Raw genomic sequence first — 21,083 nt, 5'->3', positions numbered from 1 at the left:
ATAGAAAACCTTAATTTGACTGAGTAATCTTTGATATACGCAATCTCATAGGGTTATTTATTGTATAAATACAGCTTCGTATATGTTTTGTTTATTTTAAGATTTAAATAAATACTACTTCTACTATATAACAATGCATCATCATAAATACCTGTGTTATTATTGTTTGAGGTTGAGGTCTTCTATTCTTTATTTCATGCATATAACTATAAGTCATCATTGACCACTTCATTGGACTTGTTCTTGTTGCATGTCTAATCGCATTGGCTACTCTGATTTGAATAATATTTTCTTTTCAAATTTAGTAAGTATAATCGATTGGTATAATTGTATAAATGGTATTTTTAAATAATAGTAATATTATTTCGTGTTTCTAATTTGTGCTGATAAATGTTTCGAAATTTTCCAATGCAAGTAATTGCATCACCAAATTTGTGTCCTTATAAGATGGACTTGTTGTAGTGATCAACGGGTTTAGGGGAGGCAAGATTGCAAGAACGGCAAACACCCCTCGAATCGTTCATTTTAGGCTGCAAACCATTTTAACTTGATAAATTCCAAAAATATTTACAGTACTAATATAGAGTACTTTATAAAAATGGAAGCATAGTACGTAATGAACTCTAACCAGAATGTGGCCCATTAATTTTATGGTGACGACTTGTTATTTCAAACAAAAATTTTGAAGTATAGCCAGTTGGTGTCGGTGTTCTCTTATTGGAAGCCGACAACAATTAATTGAATCCAAGACCATTGTCAAAATAAACTCGTATACTAAGAAAAAATACATTTTTATTAATTTATTCCTAGTTATTATGTAGAAAAAAGTAAAAAATAAATGCACTTTTGAAAATGATAAAATTGAAAAATTGAGACATGCATACATATAAATACTATAGTAGGGATGTACTAGTATAACAACTAATTTTAAAGTTACAACGTGCATCCAATCTGGTGCTGCTATGTGGCACAAAAAATGCAATATATTTGTAGAAGCTATAAATGAATCTCGGCAGATTGCATTTTTGTTACATGCAGATTGCATTTTTTATTGTTGAGTTTTGCATTTTAGATATTGACTGTTTAATTTGCATTTTATATATAGACGGATTGCATTTATATATGTGAAAATGCAAAACTTAACAATATAAAATGCAATTTATGTGAAAATGCAAAACTCAACACTATAAAATGCAATCTGCATGTAACAAAAATGCAATCTGCAGAAATACATATACAACTAGATTGCATTTTTGTATTTAAAATATTGCATATTTTGTGTCACATGGCAGCACCGGATTGGATGTACGTTGTGACTCTAAATAAGGGGGATGGCATCCTAGTGCTCCCCTACTATAGTATATTCAGAATTTGTAAAAATTAGTTAGTAGTAAAATTTTACTTGCGTATCTATAAATATAGATTTGTGATAGGATGGAGTAGTATTTGATGACCCTCTTGTCATTTTAGATTAAATCACGCGTTGAAGAATTTGCAGTCAATATGATTAATTATTAATTCGACTCTCATTTTCATAAATCTGATTATAATGAAGTGTCGTATTTTTATCTTGTTTATATGAAATGATTACGTATATGGAGACATTTCCGTGTACGTTTACTCGGATATACTCAAAGTACGTAGTTGAATAAATGACATTTATCAAATCCAGATGAAGAGGAAACAAAGTTCCAACCTTTATTAAAGATTTAGAAAGCATGGGTCCATGATTTGAAAAGTATAATGTGAACCCCCAAAATCCAATTCATATAAAAAATAAATTTACATAAATGGTATGTATATAATGCTCTTTATATTTAAATTGGACCGAACTGATTGTATTTTAAATGATAGTAATTAATTTTATGACTAATTTAACCATATCACATAATTCTGAATATTGTTTTACCATTTTTGGGAAAATTGCTGATTTATATTATTATTTAATTATGATCGACTAATTAACACACTATCGTGAAATAGAATTACTAATTCAAAGTAGTAAAATAATTCTATAACATAATATTACTAGTATTATACTAGTAAAATAATCATTTGAAACAACCGCTAAAGACAAGAAACTATTCATAATTTTGCACGACCCCAAATGCATGAAGCTACATGTGCATAATTAATTGCAATAATATCTAAATATTATATTCAAAATGTTGATTAAGGATATCTCTCCCTGGATCATGCAAATCACGTTGAAATATCATACTTATTTTTGAAATAAAAATGGAAGGAGACAATATCCCAAATGTGGGAAGAAAAATAAGAGATCACGAGAGCTCATTGCCGGCCACTTGCTGCGTTAAAACAGCCATCAAAAAAGCAACCATTTGAAACTCCATGAATCATGGGATCCTAACCACTTTCAATTTTTTTCCAATCTTATCTTAAAATATAAGAAACCGTTGATGCAACCGTCAACTCCAACACATGAAAATAATGCAAGAATTCAATGTGAAAACGTAGGATTAATAGAATATTTACAGCAACTTTCCAAATTATAGACCAATATAAATAATGCAAATGGGTTTCAACTGTTTGAAAATTGGATCCACCAAAATATTTAAGATGGGTTTTTGCATGCGGGGGTTGAATTTAGGCTAGTAGACATGGCTAGGCTATATTTTTATCATCCACAATTCTTGCACTTTTTGACGAATTACAAGTTTCTCGATGGTTAAGTGCGATTGATCATTATTATGAATTATAATGGGATTTATTAATAATTAAATTCTAATACTACTAAAATTTTTTCTTGCTTCAATCTCTTGAAAAAATATATACTATATGTAATGGTTAAAATGAAATGCTTCTTATTTTGAAAATGACTAATTTATATTTTCAATACAATAAATTGATGTGGTATACTATATATAATTATATATCGTTAAGTTAATTTGTTGCAACATTGGTATGATTTATTGTCTCTGACTTTCCTAGGTATTCATTTATTGCAAATTGGTTACGAGTATGATTTATTATCTGACTTTCCTCCAATATACTTCTAAGTTCTACCCCACTAACATTATTACGTGAGAAATCTCACATATATCAACCTTATTTTTTTCTTGTGCATACATCAATTTGCGTTCTGTTTAGAAGTTTGTTTGCTCAATTCTTGAAATTCCGTCAAGTTTGCTAGTTCCTAATGCGGTTATGGTGCTTCTAAACAATTAAAGAAAATTATTTTAGCTTTAGGGATAGTACGTCAATTTGTTAGCGTGAAGAGTGTTTCTCCTCGACTTGACCCGAGATCATTTGTTTCAATTTTTAATTTTTAATTTGTTCGCTTTTGAGTGTTTTCTCGATTAGTTGTTTTGCTTTACACCTTTTTTAGGACGTTTAGTTTTAGTTAATATATCGTAGAGATGTATGTCTAGACGACTTTATATTTGTAATTTCCAACACTAAAGTGATTGGACTAGATTACATGATCGAACAAGCTTAAAATTAACCGGTTCATCAAACTAATCGCGAAATTAATTTGGATTTTTCGGTAAATCCATCACATCAAATAAAATAAACACTCCCAAATAGGGAAAATGGATATTTGATGACAAACAATAAAAGTCACCATCGTTATAATATTTTACTACTACTATAAAAATTATGGAGTATTTAAAATATCCAAATTTTATGAAAGAAAATGAGCATATTATCGCATTCTTGAATCATACTTATGTCATTGATGAGTGACATTCGCATTTTGTCATTTAGTGTTGACTAACAATATTTGGTGGTATTTTTTAACCTCGATTTATATATCACCATTGTAATTCATATTTTGAAGTGTGAAAAGAATTCAATCTGTACTTCTTCATGCAATGAACCCCTAATTCCATAAAATAAATGTGTACCTGTATTCACCACTCAACTACCACTATATAAGTGGTATAAGAAATTATTTTGGTATATGATTAATATCAGCATCAAGTGATGAATTTTGTATATTGATGATTGATCCTAAATTATGACGAGACCAATTAGTGGGACCCCTCATCCAAAAACATTCACAATGGAAAAAAAAATCTATGATAACGCCCTCTTGTTCCCTCTTTTTATAATTTTTTACACTTTCTTTGCAATGTTTAGGCATTTTCAAAGAACTAGATTTTGTGATATAACACAAATCTACATTGTGAAAAATGAAAATTTCTTTTTTTTTATTTATTTTTATTTTGTCATTATGAAGAAGAATGGGGATTTTATTCTCTGCTTATGATTTTGTTTCCTACCAAAATGACTGGATCAAGTCGTTGGGCTTCATCTTAGGCCAGCCCACACTTTTTTTTTTACTTTTTCAGAAGACATAAAATGATTTATTGGTTCTGGATAAATTTACTGAAAATATTCTCTCCTACCCAAAATATGTAAACTTGCTAGATTCTAATTCCATTTTTTTCACTCTGATTCAAGACCCAATCCAGAAACATGACACGAGAACTCGTCCCAAAAAATTAGTCTATCAAGGGAGATGGCCAATTCGGTTTATAAACACCGAGCTTACACCACCGATGTGAGACAAGTTTCCTTTCACTAGAATCCGTAACCATCACAATTACAAAGGGGAAAACCAGCCACAAATGTTTAACTTGTAAAAAGAAACACAGACTGGGTTAGTCTCCTTAATTACACAAACTAAGCAATCCTTGGGAAATAGGAAGACTTCTGAATCCAACCACAACACCAGATTATCCATCTCTGCCATCATAAGCGGCATGATACATATGCAATATAGATAAAACCGAGGGCGCTTATCTCATGTAGTTCGCGCTTCAAGTGTTCTACATCACCTCATACACTTGTCGTGTGATCAAACACAACGGAACAGCATCAAAAGAACAATAGCAACAACCCTGACCTGATGATGAGATGCTAATTTCTCATAAGATAACTCTATGTGAATTCATCCGTAACCCCCAAGCCTGACCACATGAAAATGCCCCACCAGGAACTGGTCTGTTTAGGTTGCAGAGACAAGATATACAGATGGACATCAAGAAGAATAAAAAAAACACCTAAATTTTCTCAGTTTTGCTATGTTGCAGTGAGCATTGATGGAAGAGGTGCAAAGTTACCTCCAACAAAAAGGGGAGATAGATTCTTTCGATTTTATTTCATCATCTACTTGTTCTATCACTGAGGCTGCCCTTTACTATGGCCAACTACAAGAGGCTCCTATGTTTCAAACACTTAACATAACTACATTCATTCGACAATAAACGACAGCGATTAATACTGAAAATCATCACTTGGCATTCTATCAACTCTAAACCAGACACAACATGCCAGATCAATATATATCACCCATATAATTTTTACTGATTTCAAACTCAGAATTCAATGGAATTCTCTCAAAGTTTGAGTCTTTCCACTTCAAACATGCTTACAAGCCTATAACAAACATTTACCACATCCAAAAAACAAGCCTCATGATGATAAACAGACATCATTCACAATCAGTAACATAATCTAGCCCAGTGCTAACTCTATCCTCAAGAAACCATCAAAGAATCCTAAATTCAGATTTCAGAAAAGCTCAAATTACATTGGAAAATTTTCTACACATATTACACAACAGTACATTCACATCCAGATTACAGCTCGTACAATTCGCAGAAAAATGAAATGAAACACTACGAATCAAAAAAGGAAGCGATAGAATCACAATTCACAAGAGAAGACCTGGGAAGGCAATCGCCAAGCTTCAGATTTAGAAAAGCACATGTCATCCAAAGCTTCGCTCCGGCACCACCGGCACTTGGTGCTCTCACTGCACTCGGATCTGGAGCTCAATTCGCCGCAGCCACGTTTCGGATCGACTGATTTAGGGTTCCTACTTCTGGCGTCGGAGCCGTTCAGCTTCGGCCCGCGAATTTGATTCCGAGAAGCATCATTGGGAATCACAGCAGCTTGTGACGGATTAGAGAAGATCAGCAACAAAACTGTAAGTATTAATTGAAATAATTCCATTAATTTTGATGAAAAACACAGACTTGCTGTAAGCTCGATTCCAGCTCTCAAGTAGAGTGAGATTGAAGTAAGAGAGCTGAAATTTCTGTTGTTTCCTACCTGGGGTCAGTTTGTAATTTACATAATATAAGAGGGGGCGAAAGAAAATTCCGGACGAGGTCAGTTTGTAATTATGGAGTAATATAAGTAGCTTTTCCTCAAACGAAGATTACCGAAATTATTTGATAAACCAAACACGGCACTACCTTTCGACGTCACCGCAAATGATTTCATAGAGGTTTATATTTAAATTGTGTATATTCTTCCCTGATTCGTTTTGCAATCAAAATTTAATCTTTTTTTTTGTATTGACTACCGAAAATTTGGGAATATTAGTTTCGATTAGTATGCTGGAGCTGTGAAATGCTTATTGATCGAGTTTAGAATCGTTTCTGAATTTGAAGACCGAGGATCTGATTCCAATCTTTAGACGGTTTGTCTTCTTCCTCTGATGATCGTATATGAATTTCTTGATTCAACTTTGGTGTTTAATTTCTGAAATTAGTTTTGTATGTAATTGGATTTTCGTTGAGGTTCTTGACTCAGTTTAGTGCTTTTAGCTCATCAAGCTATGTTATTCTTTGGTGTTTAAAAGTTTTCTCAAAGCTAACAGAAATGAAATTGAGGTGAAATCATGTGATAGTGGTGATTGACATGCCTCCTTTGTAGTTTTCCGTTGCCCTTTTGTGGTGTGTCTGTTTTCCCTCTTTTTCGTGTCTCATTGTTTTTGGATGAACGTTTCCAATTGTCTTCTTCTTATTGCATTGTTGTTTCAGAATTTTGTTGGGTTTGGTGGATATGTGTTTCTTTACGAAGAGATATTCTATTAACGGAGAGATGACTAAAACCAAATCTTTAAGAGACTAAATTTGACTTGTTTTGTGCTCTATGGCTGATGCCATTTTTCTGATATTAGGATTGCTATTATCATCTGAGGAGAAGAGGGGTTCTTTTTAAAGAATTGAGTGGCAGTTTATGAGCTAAAGAATGGATTTTTCTCATGAAACAAGTGATCTTCAATCGTTTAAGGACCATGGGGAGAATGTAACGGGTAGCAGAAGCTCCGTTGTCCTAGCTGAAGTGTCTGTTTCTGACTTTTGTTCTAAGCAAGAAAACCGGGAAAGTAATATGAAAGTGAGTCCTATGACCCAACACGATGATTTGGAAAACTTTCTTGAATTGGCTGAAAATCCTAGCGAGGACTCTATGCGCCAAATTATATCCGATACTGGGAAACTTGACCTCAAGTCTTCACCTGATGGAGTAGGACAGTCAGTTTATGATCATGACATATCCAGTTCTGCTGATTCGGGTGATGGGTTACTTAAGTGTGAAGGGGAGCCTAATACTAGGAATGGAGATCCAGCTCATCTAATATCTAGGACTAATGGATCTGATTCTTCGTTAACTGTAGACAATGATGAAGGGAATACTACTTTGGATCCACACATAGGCACTATGAATATCAATGGGGCACTGTCACCCCAAAATATAGTGGTTGATAGCAATGGAGATTCGGGTTCCAGAAATTGTGAAGAAGGGAAGTACTTCTATTATGAAACACCTCTTTGTGAAGACACGGGGGCTTGGATACCTGTTTCTGTCCCTCCAATGACTGAAAATGACCGCGAAGAGTGGACCAGAGGGCGCTGCTCAAATGGTGGTTACGTTCCAGAAGAAGATATGGGCTGGAATCAGTACATTGGTGAAGATAAAGAATTGACCATGTGGGATGTGGTGGTGGAGATGTTACTTGCAGCGCGTGGAAAGTTGAATTCTCTTGCTTCTGGGGATATTATAGGAATGTCGTTGATATCCACCCAGTTAGTTGAGCAAGCATGGAAGGAAATGGCTCAGACCCTGACAGAGGCCAATTTCAGTAGCACCCAAGAAATTCTCGAATCAGAGCCACCTAAATGGCTGCCGGATAGCTCTGCTTCTTCTTGTATGCTTTGTGGTGTGCGTTTCCATCCTATCATGTGCACAAGGCATCATTGCAGGTTTTGCGGAGGGATCTTTTGTAATGAGTGTACCAAAGGAAGGAGCTTGTTGCCTGAAAATTTCCGTACCGGAGATCCTCAAAGAGTTTGTGATGTATGCTGTGTGCGCCTCGAGTCTGTGCAGCCTTACTTAATGAATCAAGTGAGTCGTGCTTCGCAGTTCCCAACTCATGATTTGACAGACTTGAGCACTTTAAGATCTTGGGTGAATTTCCCATGGGGACAAACGATGGAGTATGAGATTTACAAGGCTGCAAACACAATCTGTAGCTATGCTAGCGTATGAACCTTAACCCCAACGGTTATTATTAGTAATCTTGAAAGTCCATACATGAAATACGATTAAACTATAATTTTTTTTCACCCCAAAGTTATTTTCTTGTGCCATTTTATCAGGTTGGTTTGAGACAAGAGAAGAGAATTCCAGAAGCCATTTTGCGAGATGCAAAGGGGCTCGCGATACTTACAGTTGTGAAGGTTGGAGCTGTGGTTACCTACAATGTTGGAACTGGGTTGGTGGTTGCTCTTAGGGAAGACGGATCTTGGTCTCCACCCTCCGCCATTTCTTCCTTTGGTGTCGGCTGGGGCGCACAGGTTAAGTGGATTACTTTCTTTGTTATCATTAGCTGTTTCGTTCATGAGGTTCTGCATTTATCGTGTTTAAACGAGTGATTGAAACTGTTTTCGACGAGACTAGAGCTTACAGAAGTAGCTTCATAAAAAAGTGCTCAATATTAATAATTTATGTATATTACTCTGCAGGCAGGAGGAGAGTTAACCGACTTCATAATCGTGTTGAGAACATACGACGCTGTGAAAACCTTCTGCAGCGATGCACACGTCTCAGTCGGAGCCGGTGCTAGTGCTGCTGTAGGAACCATTGGTCGTACTGCGGAAGCTGGTTTGAGAGCTGGTGATGGTGGATACGCCGCTTGCTATACATACAGCTGCAGTAAAGGTCGCCTCTCCGTCTAGCCTCTTAATTAGTTAATCTAGAAATAACGAGAGGGCCGAAAATCTAAATTCATAACATGGTTTTATTTTGCTCGATTTTTGTATTGCAGGTGCCTTCATCGGGTGCTCTCTCGAAGGAAGCGTGGTCACAACCCGTGCTCGGGAGAATTCCAGATTTTATGGCAGCCAATCACTCGACGCGTTAAAGATTCTTCTGGGTTCGTTACCTCAGCCGCCTGCGGCAGCCACTCTTTACCGGGCACTGGAAGACTTGTATAGGCAGATGGAGAGATGATTGTATGTATGGTGAAATTGCAAGAGGAGTTTGCACTTTGCAGTCGTCTATCTTTGTACAGAATCACTCATTTGTTAGCTGTATAAAAGTAGTTGGTGGTTGGAAATGGTTATGGCGTGTGGATACAATGGTGAAGCACATACAAAGAAACTGTAATTGTGCCATTTTAATCACATTTTCGATTATTGATTTGTTATCTGATTCTTTGTTTACTAAATTTGTTTGTATGATACTGAAATGCAACTCTTTCGTAAGTTATTTACAATTATTAATTTGTACAGAATCACCCTCCCTATTTTATGACTCGTGGATTAATAGTTTGGATGAAGCTTTTGTTTATGGTTCAGTATTTTTTTTTTCTTAAATCAAGTTGAAAAACAATTTTGTAAAAACTAAAAAGTCCAGACAAAAGAAAATCTAAACTACAAAAACCAATTGGAAAAAAAAAACATCGAGATGTATAAATTTATCCCAAAAATTAAAAAAACAAAAAATTCAAATACCCCCTCCGTCCCAATAAATATGAAACATTTGGTTTCCGGCACAGGATTTTATGCAAGTGTTATTTTGTGAGTTAATGAATAGAGAGTAAAGTAAGAGAGAGGGAAAAGTAGAGAGAGTGATGTTTCCATTTTAGAAAACGTTTCATTTTTAGTGGGACAATCCAAAAAGGAAAACGTTGCATTTCTAATGGGACAAAAGGAGAGTATTATTTTTCTATTTATAACATGTTGTCACAACTCACAACCAATTAACATATAAAATCTAGAGTGAACTACGCAAATGGTCCATAAACTATGCGTTTTGTACGCAAATGGTACCTAAACTTTAAAAATATCGTGGGTAGTCCCTGAACTAAGGTGTAATTACATTTATTATACTTTTTCACTATTTATCACCTTTTACACCCAAAATGCCCCTTAGCCATGAAGGACATTTTTATCCTTTTAAATATAGGTAGTTAATTTGATATTTTCTATATCTCTCTAATCATATTACCTAATATGATGTACTCCCTCCGTCTCAAGATAATGTCTCATTTTTCTATTTTGGTCCGTCCCACATAATTTGTCTCATTTCACTTTTTACCATTTCTGGTAGAGGACCTCATATTCCACTAACTCATTCCTACTCACATTTTATTATAAAACTAATATATAAATTAGGATCCACATTCCACTAACTTTTTCAACTCACTTTTCATTACATTTCTTAATACTCGTGCACAATCAAAGTGAGACGAATTATCTGGGACAGAGGGAGTATTTTTTTATAATTTAAGTACCTTAAATGATACTCCCTCCGTCCCCGATTAAGAGTCACACCTTTCCATTTCGGTTCGTCCCCAATTAAGAGTCACACTTCATTTTTACCATAAATGGTAAGTAGGTCCCACATTCCACTAACTCACTTCACTCACATTTTATTATAAAACCAATATAAAAAAGTGGGTCTCACATTCCACTAACTTTTTTAACCAACTTTTCTTTACATTTCTTAAAATCCGTGCCCGGTCAAACTGTGACTGCTAATGAGGTACGGAGGGAGTAGTATTATTCACTTCACTAACACTTACTAATATAACCAACATAAGTACTGGATTCGAATTTGAAAAAATATTGCATAGTAGTATTAAAATTTAAATTTGAAATTTTAAGTTTTTATACTATATCTAAACTGATTCGAATCAAAAAATGAAAATTTGTCAAAAATTTCAAACTGAATCGAAACTTAAAAAGAAAAACAAATTTTTATATTTCAATTTAATTCAGATCAAAGAGATGTGGAGAAGCGTAATTAGTAAAAAAAAATTACTCAAAGAGAGACAAGTTGCTCCGACAGATATCTGTAACGAGTGTGATCTTTTGACTCTGAAAGTACAGACCAAATTACAAAAGAAAAAGGGAAAAAAAATCACAAAACAAACAGATAGGACAAGACGACGATCGATCACTGTTGAGGGAAAAAGAATCAAAAGAATATGCAGGCTATTGTGTGAGGATGAGAAACATCTGCTCAAAAATTGCAGACCCAACTACATGACATGAGAAAAAGCTATTTATAGTCCAACCTTTTGTATCCTCAAAGGCCACAATCAATTTTTTTTTTTTCAAAGATAAAAACAAAAAAAAAGAAAAAACAATTCTGATCCTGCTGTGTATTTTGGTTTCAAGTGGATACCAGAAAGATCAGCTCTAATTAGTAGTACAACAATAATGTGCACCACTTCACCTGAAAATAAACCGCTTTCAATCATTAGTTCAAGGAAGGAGGAGTAAGCGCCATGTGAAGGAGTAGATGGTTTTGTTATATACCTGGTGGTAGAATTGCCAAGAGTAAGCTCGAGGTCATCGGGAACACATTCGTCGTGTATTCTCTCGCCCTCCCACGGTTTCACTAGCCCCATGTGATTACTACCGAATGCAAATTCAGCTGAAATTGCATCGGACATTGGAATATCGGCTGTATGGTCGACTCCGGCTCTAATGGCCGGGGAGCATGTCCCGCTCTGGCCAGGGGTCCACATTCGAGAGCCTCCGTTTGAATATGGTTCCTTGAAGCCGAATGGATTGGCAGAGACAAGGCTGAATGTCGGAGAAGAAGGCCCATCTTGGGGAGTCTGAACCCCAGAGAGCCATCCAGAATCAGGTGGAGTTTGCAGACCGGGGCTCTGGGGAGTGGAAGAGGGTAGAAATGGGTAGTTTTGCCCACACCATGCGGAAGCAGCCGCCGGGTCATCACAGTTGCCGTTCATTCTAGGTGTGCGTGCAGTTGGTGAGCTTAGAGGTGGTGTGACTGGAGCACTAATAGAGCCTCCTGGAATGTAAAGATTATGGGGTAGCTTAGATGCTGGCAAAGTGCCAGAAGATAGGTTCTTTAGCCAAGGAATAAGGGAATTGGGATCGGCCGAATTATTGGCATTAGCGCCATAATGGGAAGGGCTTGCGAAAGAAGATGATGCAGGGCTTGGGTTGAAGGAGGCTCCTGGGCTAGGTTGATATGATGAGCAAGGACTTACTGCAGCTGAGCCCATGATATCCATGCGTTCCACAGGCTTGCATCCCTGCATATATAGAGACCCGTTAAGAGGAACCACACGTTCCACATAAATAGTACACATCAGAAGATCGAACAAACAATAAGCTGAATCAGGAGTTGAAGAAAACCTATTGCAGTGAAGAGGTTCACCATCTTCCTATTATGGACCAAGTATTCTACATGTGCTCATATTTAATCATAGGATGTGACACCTACCATCTATTAAGATTATTTCATTAGCACACAACACTAAAATCCAATGCTGAACCATGACTGTCATCAATGAATTCCAAGAACATGCCAACAGAAGAGTATTACAGAGACAATTAAAATTAGCTTTACATAGACGATTAAATGAATGCCATAACTACCAGAGCATTACTCATTACAGAAATTACAGAAAATGCTACCAAAATATTCAAGCACGGTTCTTTGTACTCCTACTAGGAAAGGGACCTGAGCACTTTAAATGAATGTTTCACAGCATTGTACACTTGGACAATGGTTGTTGTGAAAACATATAACTGGCATATGTTAAATAAATGTCACCTCTATGATTCTGATCTTTTAAAAAAAGAACCTTGTGCGTGTGTGTGCACATGCACGTAAGCATTTAGTATTTTGGAACATTGTACCATGGCGTTTCAGCATATGCGGACAACCCTCCCCACAAAAAAAATGAAAGAAATGTTTATTTGTCCAGCCTTTGTTATGCTAGCATGTAGTAGTTGGCAGATATTATTTGTGCTCTACTTACAGCTCAACTACATGCAAGTGGCCGATCAGATATACAAATGATAAATTATGAACTTTGTGAGAAGCAAGTATATGAAACTAAATATTTCACGAAATGGAATTTGAAAGGGCCTCCTCTTAATTAAAGAAAATACTAAGAAACTATAAGAGAATAATTCATCATGCCATGTGCATTTATTACTAATTGTTTTGAATTGAAACACTCGGTTCTCGATTTCATGGATCTAATCAACCGAATTGAACAGTTTAGGTAAACACAAGTTGAGCAAAAACATCCAAAAAAGGCCCCAATGTTCTTTAAATAATAAATTGACTGACAAATATGAAAAAAAGGATAAGAATCTTTTAAGGTACGTGCTTGAAAAAGCAAAATATCACACCCTCAAAACGATCTAATCGTGCTTCGTACGCCGTGCAGTGCAGTAAAAGCATCAAACTCAGAAACCGTAAATTTGTTGTACACACAGTATGACCGTCACATGCTCTCGACCTCGACACCGCACCATTTGACACCTAATCGCCGTCTAACCTAATTAAAAAACTCCTCAAAATCACAAAGCAATATCTAAATATAATATTTAATTCAGCAGGTTAGATTCGATTCCATCGCTACTATCGTGCGCCGGATGCGTCACGCAGCTCGCGTTTCCACATCCATCCCCCGATCGACACCGCTAACGTCTACCGTACGCATCGAGCGCATTTTAGCAGGCACCAGCACCGCAGAAAACACACAATCACACACACGCACGCGATCCTAAATCGACAGTGAATAAGATCTACATACACCGCAGCTGAGAGGTAGCTAAACTTGCAAATTGAAGTTCCGATCGGTGCTTATACCTGTCTGTAGGTGGTGCCGTCCTCTTCCACGACCCATCCGGCCTCGTTGCAGAGAGCTTTGAGCACCTCGTTGTTGTCGCAGTGCTTGGGGAGCTTGTAGTTGCCGTACATCCTGAGTCCGGAGAAGATCTTCGCGGCGATCGCGCGGCGGCGGCGCTCCCGGCGCTTGTTGTTCTCCCGCTCCTTCCAAGTCGGCAATCTGGTGCCCGAAGTCATCGGTCCGGGTCGGGGAATGGCTCCGGCAAGAGGCGATCCGAACCGGCTTCGCGAACCGGATTGTGGGGGGTTTTTGGGTTGAGTGTGATTACTGAATTAAAGAGGAGAGGGAAAAGGATAGATAAATACGAGGGAGAGAGAAATTCGGGCTTGAAAAGGGAGTTAATTACAAGAGTGCCACTGAGGTGTGTAAATGTAATGTACCCTAGAAATGCGGGTCGTGCACGTGTTTAGTCTTTTGAAGTGGGACAGGTGTTGAGTGAGGCACTTGGAGGTTTTTTACCAAAATAAAACCCCTCGCTTAAAAATAAAAATAAACCACATTATTATTTTCGAAAATTCTTAATAAATAAACTAATTTTATTTAAGAATTATTATTTTTTTAATGAGATGGATCTCATTTTTCAGTAATAATACTCCATATATATTTTTGATAATATCCATCTATTTTGCATTTGTTTTTTTATCTTTTATGTTTGCAAACATATCAATTAGCAAGAATAAATATAAAAACACCACAAATTAAAGGCAAATCTTATTGTCAATATTTATTTTTTATTTTTTATGCTTGCAAAAATGGAAAATCGTCGGAATTCATTATTGAATTTAGAGAGAAATTGAAATGGGGAATAGAGTGGAGTGAAAAGTGTGAAATTTATTAAATAAAAGTTGGTGAAATATATAGAAGAAAATACAAAAAAAAAATTTAAAAAAAATATGTGCATAGTTCGACTATCCTCCGCACCCTACACTCCTATTAAAATATTCATCTTTCTTTATCTTTCTATTTTAATACTCACACTCACCTTCTCTCTCTCCAATTAAACACTTTAACCAATAACTCCTAAAATCTCGTGCCGGCTAAGCAATGTGTCATCTTAGCCGGAACGGAGGGAGTACTTTTTAGAAGGATATATCTCACTTTTTAAGAATGTAAATAAATAATATACCTTTTCTATATATGTTCTACCCTTGAAGATGCTCTAACGCTTATTTCTTTATTTTATATACGCAAGCATATTTCGATCAATGTAATCGCAATCTAGTGATAATATGATTCAATATTTTAGCATTACTAAAATTTCATCGTTGAGAATTTGAGATGATACACATTGGAAAATATCATGTCAAAGTTAACCATGAGCAATGCAGAAATATGGGAATCGTCAATTTGGACATTTAAAAAATTTGGTAAATACAAGTAGTAGTATATTTTTAAATTATTATAGTATCAGTTTGATTGGGTACTAACCGTACAGTAAGTCACTAGTAAATAACGGTAAGGATCTTTTCATCCCCTTTCCTTACTCTACTCTTCATTCACCTTCACAATAAAATAATCCATTATCATTTATTAAAATTGATTATAATTATAATATTATTTTATTATATTATGAGAGGTAAATGAGGAGTAGAGTAGGAAAAATGGACGAGGAGATCCTTATCAAGTAAATATAGCCTTTTGACCAACTTATTTTTGTTAGATTTACCAAATTGATGGGAAATTTCGAATTTGAGATGAGTACAACTGGATGTGGGCCCATGTTTCATGATCACATATTCAACTACTTGCACGTGCGCAGCGGATTAGGACTTTGAAATAATTAACTGGGTTGGATTACGAAGATTATGTCCGACCACACCGTTTAATCCTGGGGTCCACTTATTTTTCGGTGCTTTATAATTTCTTTTTTAAAAAATTAATCAAAAATAAGCAAGGCATGCGTCAAATAAATAGGAGCTTGATTAGAATATTTCCACACTAAATCAGTACAAATGTACAATCTATCATATATGTGCATGTCATATAGGACGAAGTTTAATTTAGTTGATAAGCAAATACACTATTAATAGCAAAAATAGCATCTTACTATGCTTTTAAATAGGATATTTGCATTGACTGAGTTGGGGTTTCATTAACATAACAGAGTGATTATTAATAAAATTAATCTGGGATAGAAATAGTCAAATAATAACCTTTTTTATTTACTTAATTCGGCCGGTTGGACCGTCATGCATGGGCCTTCATACCTAATAAGGTTTGTCACTTTGTTGTAAATAATTACATGAAGAATACTTTTAAATTCTTCTTGCAAAAAAGGCTGAACCCCAACTCCAACTGTCCCCCATATCTCGGCTCGACAGTATTGTGATGGGTGTTCAATTAAGATATACAGTGGCCAGCTAAGGATGAAGATCGTATAAATTTTTTAAATAAAATCACTACTTAATGGAGTATGATATTTACACTAAAAATGAGTTTAAGTGTGATATTTACACATAGAATGAGTTTAAGTATAATATGAATGGTAGAATAGTTCTTAAACCGAAAGTTTTAAAGTATAATTCAGCCTATATAAATATTTAACTACTTTATTATTTTTTAGATTTTATTCTTTATTCTCTTTTAAATTAACTTATTTGACATTACATATTTAAATCTCGCACATAAATGAACCTTGTTAAACTATCTGTAGTTCGATTAGGTAAGATCAGCATACTATCACTTAAATGAATTAAACAGTGCTAGAAGAAATAATATATTGGTTGAAAATTGATAAAGTAAATTAGTTGTGATAATAGCAAATGATGAGCAATAATCGCACTATTATAGGTCTGCAATTAACTTGTAGGCGCGAGTTTTAATTTCCAAGCGTTACCTAAATTATAGTTATGATCAAATACTAAAATAGGTTAGAAATAAAGCATATGGAGTACTCCATAATCCAAATGTATAAATTAAAAGAATCAATGGTAAATTAGCGGCAAAATAGGCGGGAAATGTGGTGGGCGGCAGTGGAGTTTTTTAATTGAGTTGAATGGGCCATATTGCACCCAATATGCTGTCCATTTTACTGTAGTGCAATTTATTGAGAGCCAACCATTTTATTAACCTGACCAAATAAAAATAAATAAATGATTATATCACTTTAATTTTAAAAAGTACATCGACAAACGAATCACTAAATATACTAGTTTGTGGTTCAATCAATTAGACTTGTAAAAAATGACATTTTAGAGCACAAATCTTAAATATTACTAGTAGTAACTATAATTTCCAATAATGTTAAAGATTTACAAATAAATCCAAGGGATATTGGCACCTAGTATCATGAAACTTTTAAAAAGTTGAATTTTTTCTCACGAACTTTGAAATTGGCAAATAAGTAATGTTACGAACTATACCCCGAGTTTGTAGTTCCCACCAAAGAAAAAATTATGGCAATATTAATAGATTGAAAAACAATTTTGGAGGGTGTGTTTCAAGAAAAACTATCCTCAAATATTGAAAAACTTGAAGCTCTCGAAGTTGTTGTCGAGAAATTTCGAAAAAAAAAATCCGTATCATGACATTATGTGCCGGAATTTTTCTTTTGTGGGAAATAACAAACTCGAGGTAAAGTTCATGATATTATTTGTCAATTTCAAAGTTCATGAGAAAAACTCAACTTTTTGAAAGTTCCATGATATTACATGCCAATGTCCCTAAATTCAAATATATAAATGCATCTTAAACACAATGATAATTTGACGATTATAAACTCAAAGCATGATACTGAAAGATACAATTTGTTAAGTAAGAGGAAAATGAGGCACGATAAAAAGGAAGGAAATATTAAGAAAAAAGTTAGGAAAATGAATACACATTTACCAATTTGGAACATCGTATTCAAAGTGACACGGTTCTAAAAGTAAAAATACAACTCTCTCATTTTTTTTGTCTTTTACCTTTATTCTCTCCCAAACTAACACATTAAAGCATCCGGGCTCAGATGTTACAAGTCTTCCGAGAGTGGAAGAATGCCACTGACCCCACGGGAGAAGAGGTTTCTTTACGAGATGCTCGAGAGCATGCGTGCTGATTTAGAGATCGCGAGGTCACGGCTGGGGGGTTCCGACGTGGGCTCAGATACCACGGGTGGCGGCAGCGGCGCAAGGAGACGGCGGCGGCGACGACGAGGACGACGGCGACGGCGACGGCGATGAGGAGTAGAGAGTGGCGGGGCTCGTGTGTTGAAGCCCTTTTTTTTTAAAAAAAAAAAATCATGTACTTTTTTTTTTTAAATCTTTGTACTTTTTTTTAATGGAATGGATTATTTTTCCCGTATATGTGTCGTAAATTTAATTCCGTATATTGCAATTTTAATTTCGTAAATATAGTATATTTTGAATTGTTTTTATTGCGGCTGGCCTATGGTCTGGCCTAAATCTGACGTGGCAGGTGGTTTTTTTAGTGTTGCTGACGTGGCAGGGGAGAGAATGGCTGGCCTAAGCACCATTGCGGATGCTCTTAAACAACTCCACATAAAATCTTTTGCCGGAAAAAAGTTTTGCTTTGAATGAAACGAAGAGGATATTTTTTAAAAATAAAATCAAATTTTTGTTTAGACGTCAACCAATTTTTCTAATTCCTAACGAGTTCAATATTTTCAACGAATTTATAATATTTTTTATATAAAGGCCAACAATATTGCAAGTGGAAAGTGTGCCCAGGCGAAACAAGATAACGAAGGACAAATTGCAGATAAGATGGCAGGACGTGCTCGCACAACGGACAAAAATAGAAGGGACGTCCCTAGACGCGCGCCCTTGCCACTTGCTTGGCGTGCGAATAGCCAAACATTTTGGACATTTTTAATGTTTAAATTGATTTTTTTGATTTTTTTTTTTTTGTTTTTGTTATGGGTTCAAACCAAGCCCATGTCTCCATGAACTCAAACCTCTCATATATATCATGGCATTAAATTGAACGATTCACCCATGATGACAAGTCATTTTCATTTGGAAGATTCAAAGAAATTTAAATTGATTGGATTTGATTCCCATCTCATAGTTCCCATCCATTAACACGACTTTGGCGCAATTAATCTTCGGGAAATTGAAACGCCGAAAACGCGTCGAAACTTCAACGCCTATAAAAATTAAAAAAGTCATGCGCTTTCCCCTTCCCCAATCAAAAGATAATGTATTAATCTAAACGAAGTAGCGTCACAAATTTGGAAAAATAAATCTCAAAATAGATTAATCCGAGGTTTATTAATTACTAACCGCAATTGGTGCCTAAAAACCAAGATCTTACGCGATCTACGGTAGTTGTATTCTATGTCAAAATTGTGTATTTAATTTGTGAAATTTGCACACTAGGCCCTTATATTATGGCGCAATTTGGATGGTGCAATGCAGGTTATCTTCTATCTAAAATGTTGAAATGGTTAATACTATCGATGGGTAGATTAGTCAAATAGAAAATGACACAAATTGTTAGAGCATTTCCGGTAGCGCCATTCTCACTAGGACTTCCCACAAAAACCTCCTGCCACGTTACTAGGACTTCCCATCCCACTGCACAATGTAGGACTTTCACTAGGACTTCCCCCAATAAAATAAAATCACAATTATTCAATTAATACGTTTCAAATTTACGGAATTTAACAAGCCGTATATATAGAGCCGTATTTATAGAGTTTTAACAAAAAAATAAAAATAAATTTTAACTCGGAAGTCCGACCGGGACGTCCGACCCCCTCCACAATGGCGGACGTCAGGTAGGACGTCACGAGGATATCCGAGGACATCCGATGGGCTTATGGGACGGGCGTGTCCGACCTTTTGCTCCACAATGACGGATGTCGGGTAGGACTTCCGCGACGTCCTACCGCGACGTCCGCCGTTGGAGATGCTCTAAGTATTGCTTATGATATACTCTGAGCTGCTAGAAGTTTTATTGTAACTATTATTTGTTTTAGTTAAATAGGTATATATGTGTATTAAAAAGCACACCAAAAAAATTTCATTTTGACATTTTCTTTTTCTTTTAACAAATCATTTCTTTTTATTTGTTTGTTTATCTAATTCAGCTTCTAATCCTTCAACCTCGGACAATTGATCTCCATCTTTGTTAATTTAGTGAGGACTAAAGATGATTGTGTACACTTTCGAGAGAAAAAAATTGTGTTGTAGGAGCTTAAATCTTTCATCGTTATATGATGCATCTGCCACTAACTCTAAGTTCAATGTAAAGTATTTGATATGATTAAATAATAAACCGTAGATTTTATAGAAATTATTCTCGAAAAGCTAATTATAAGTTCAATGTAAAATGTCGTTAATTTTTTCCTACTTGATCTTAATTCGACATTTGAAGTGTTCGGAGAGGGAATGTCTAATGTTTTTTCTATCGCCTATCGGTATGTCACCAAAACCTCTTTATATAACCTGGTTCAATCTTGGAAATCTTATGGTCAGGATCAACATAATTGTCCTTTCTACCTCGATTAATTACATAGTTCCAAACTTAACAAATAAACATAACTGGGATGAAAAAATGGGATGAAAAAATAGGGGGAAAAAATCAATACTCTTTTTTGAAGTGGAGTACTAACTAAAAACCAATATTGTTTGTTAAAATCCATTCGATAATTCTCAAATAATTAATCAGCTTTGACCAATCATTAAATACTAAAAAATAAAAATACATAATTAAAATCCTAGAAAATAAAAAAAATACATAATTAAAATCCTACAAATTAAAAATTACACTGGAAGACTAGTCCTCTAACCCCAATTGCCTCTTGAGACCCCGGATCATTTACTCATGTGTTGCAAGTTGAAAAATAAATTAAAAGTGGGAAGAAAACGGATATATTTTTTTGGGAAGTGGAAAAATATTTTTTTTATTTAAAAACATTTTTTTAATTAATTTCACATTTAACAAAAATTAAATAAAAGCCAACGGCTATGCCGTTGGCGAATAAGGCGATGCCACGTGTGCTGCTCAGCGGCACGGACGTGCTCTTAGCTAAGAGCAGCGCCGTGCCACTGGCACAGACGGACGAGGCGGTGCTCAGCGGCACGGACGGATGAGAACGAAAGTGTTTACCGCTGCGGATGCTCTTATTCCCAATTCAGATTCGGACAACCACTTATTTCCATTTCAGATTTGAGCAATCACTTTT

General features: G+C 35.5%; 2 protein-coding genes across 2 annotated transcripts; one reads left to right on the top strand and one right to left on the bottom strand.

The window, feature by feature from the left end:
* Positions 1–6,225: 6,225 nt before the first annotated feature.
* LOC125191942 lies at positions 6,226–9,469 on the top strand. The gene is made up of 6 exons (XM_048089377.1): positions 6,226–6,262; positions 6,361–6,457; positions 6,941–8,304; positions 8,421–8,618; positions 8,787–8,982; positions 9,089–9,469. The coding sequence occupies exons 3-6, from the start codon at positions 7,012–7,014 to the stop codon at positions 9,271–9,273; spliced, it is 1,872 nt and encodes a 623-aa protein (XP_047945334.1). The 5' UTR covers positions 6,226–6,262; positions 6,361–6,457; positions 6,941–7,011; the 3' UTR covers positions 9,274–9,469.
* A 1,647-nt stretch (positions 9,470–11,116) lies between these two features.
* On the bottom strand, positions 11,117–14,232 carry LOC125195914 (BES1/BZR1 homolog protein 4-like). Its single transcript, XM_048094201.1, has 3 exons — positions 13,912–14,232; positions 11,589–12,337; positions 11,117–11,505 (listed from the first exon to the last, which is right to left on the bottom strand). The coding sequence occupies exons 1-3, from the start codon at positions 14,125–14,127 to the stop codon at positions 11,502–11,504; spliced, it is 969 nt and encodes a 322-aa protein (XP_047950158.1). The 5' UTR covers positions 14,128–14,232; the 3' UTR covers positions 11,117–11,501.
* Between the last annotated feature and the right edge of the window lie 6,851 nt (positions 14,233–21,083).

The sequence above is a fragment of the Salvia hispanica genome, chromosome 6 (assembly GCF_023119035.1).
Source record: "Salvia hispanica cultivar TCC Black 2014 chromosome 6, UniMelb_Shisp_WGS_1.0, whole genome shotgun sequence".
In the NCBI taxonomy this organism is placed as follows: domain Eukaryota; kingdom Viridiplantae; phylum Streptophyta; class Magnoliopsida; order Lamiales; family Lamiaceae; genus Salvia; species Salvia hispanica.
Note: the sequence above shows the minus strand (reverse complement) of the source record. Positions and strands in the feature narration are given on the sequence as shown.

Bases quoted from the DNA above. Each gene is read 5' to 3' on its own strand.
- LOC125195914 (XM_048094201.1), bottom strand. From the start codon at position 14,127: ATGACTTCGGGCACCAGATTGCCGACTTGGAAGGAGCGGGAGAACAAC. The intron at 12,338-13,911 runs GTATAAGCACCG...CTATATATGCAG, and splicing joins ACGGCACCACCTACAGACAG to GGATGCAAGCCTGTGGAACG.
- LOC125191942 (XM_048089377.1), top strand. From the start codon at position 7,012: ATGGATTTTTCTCATGAAACAAGTGATCTTCAATCGTTTAAGGACCAT. The intron at 8,305-8,420 runs GTATGAACCTTA...CCATTTTATCAG, and splicing joins CAATCTGTAGCTATGCTAGC to GTTGGTTTGAGACAAGAGAA. The intron at 8,983-9,088 runs GTCGCCTCTCCG...TTTGTATTGCAG, and splicing joins TACATACAGCTGCAGTAAAG to GTGCCTTCATCGGGTGCTCT.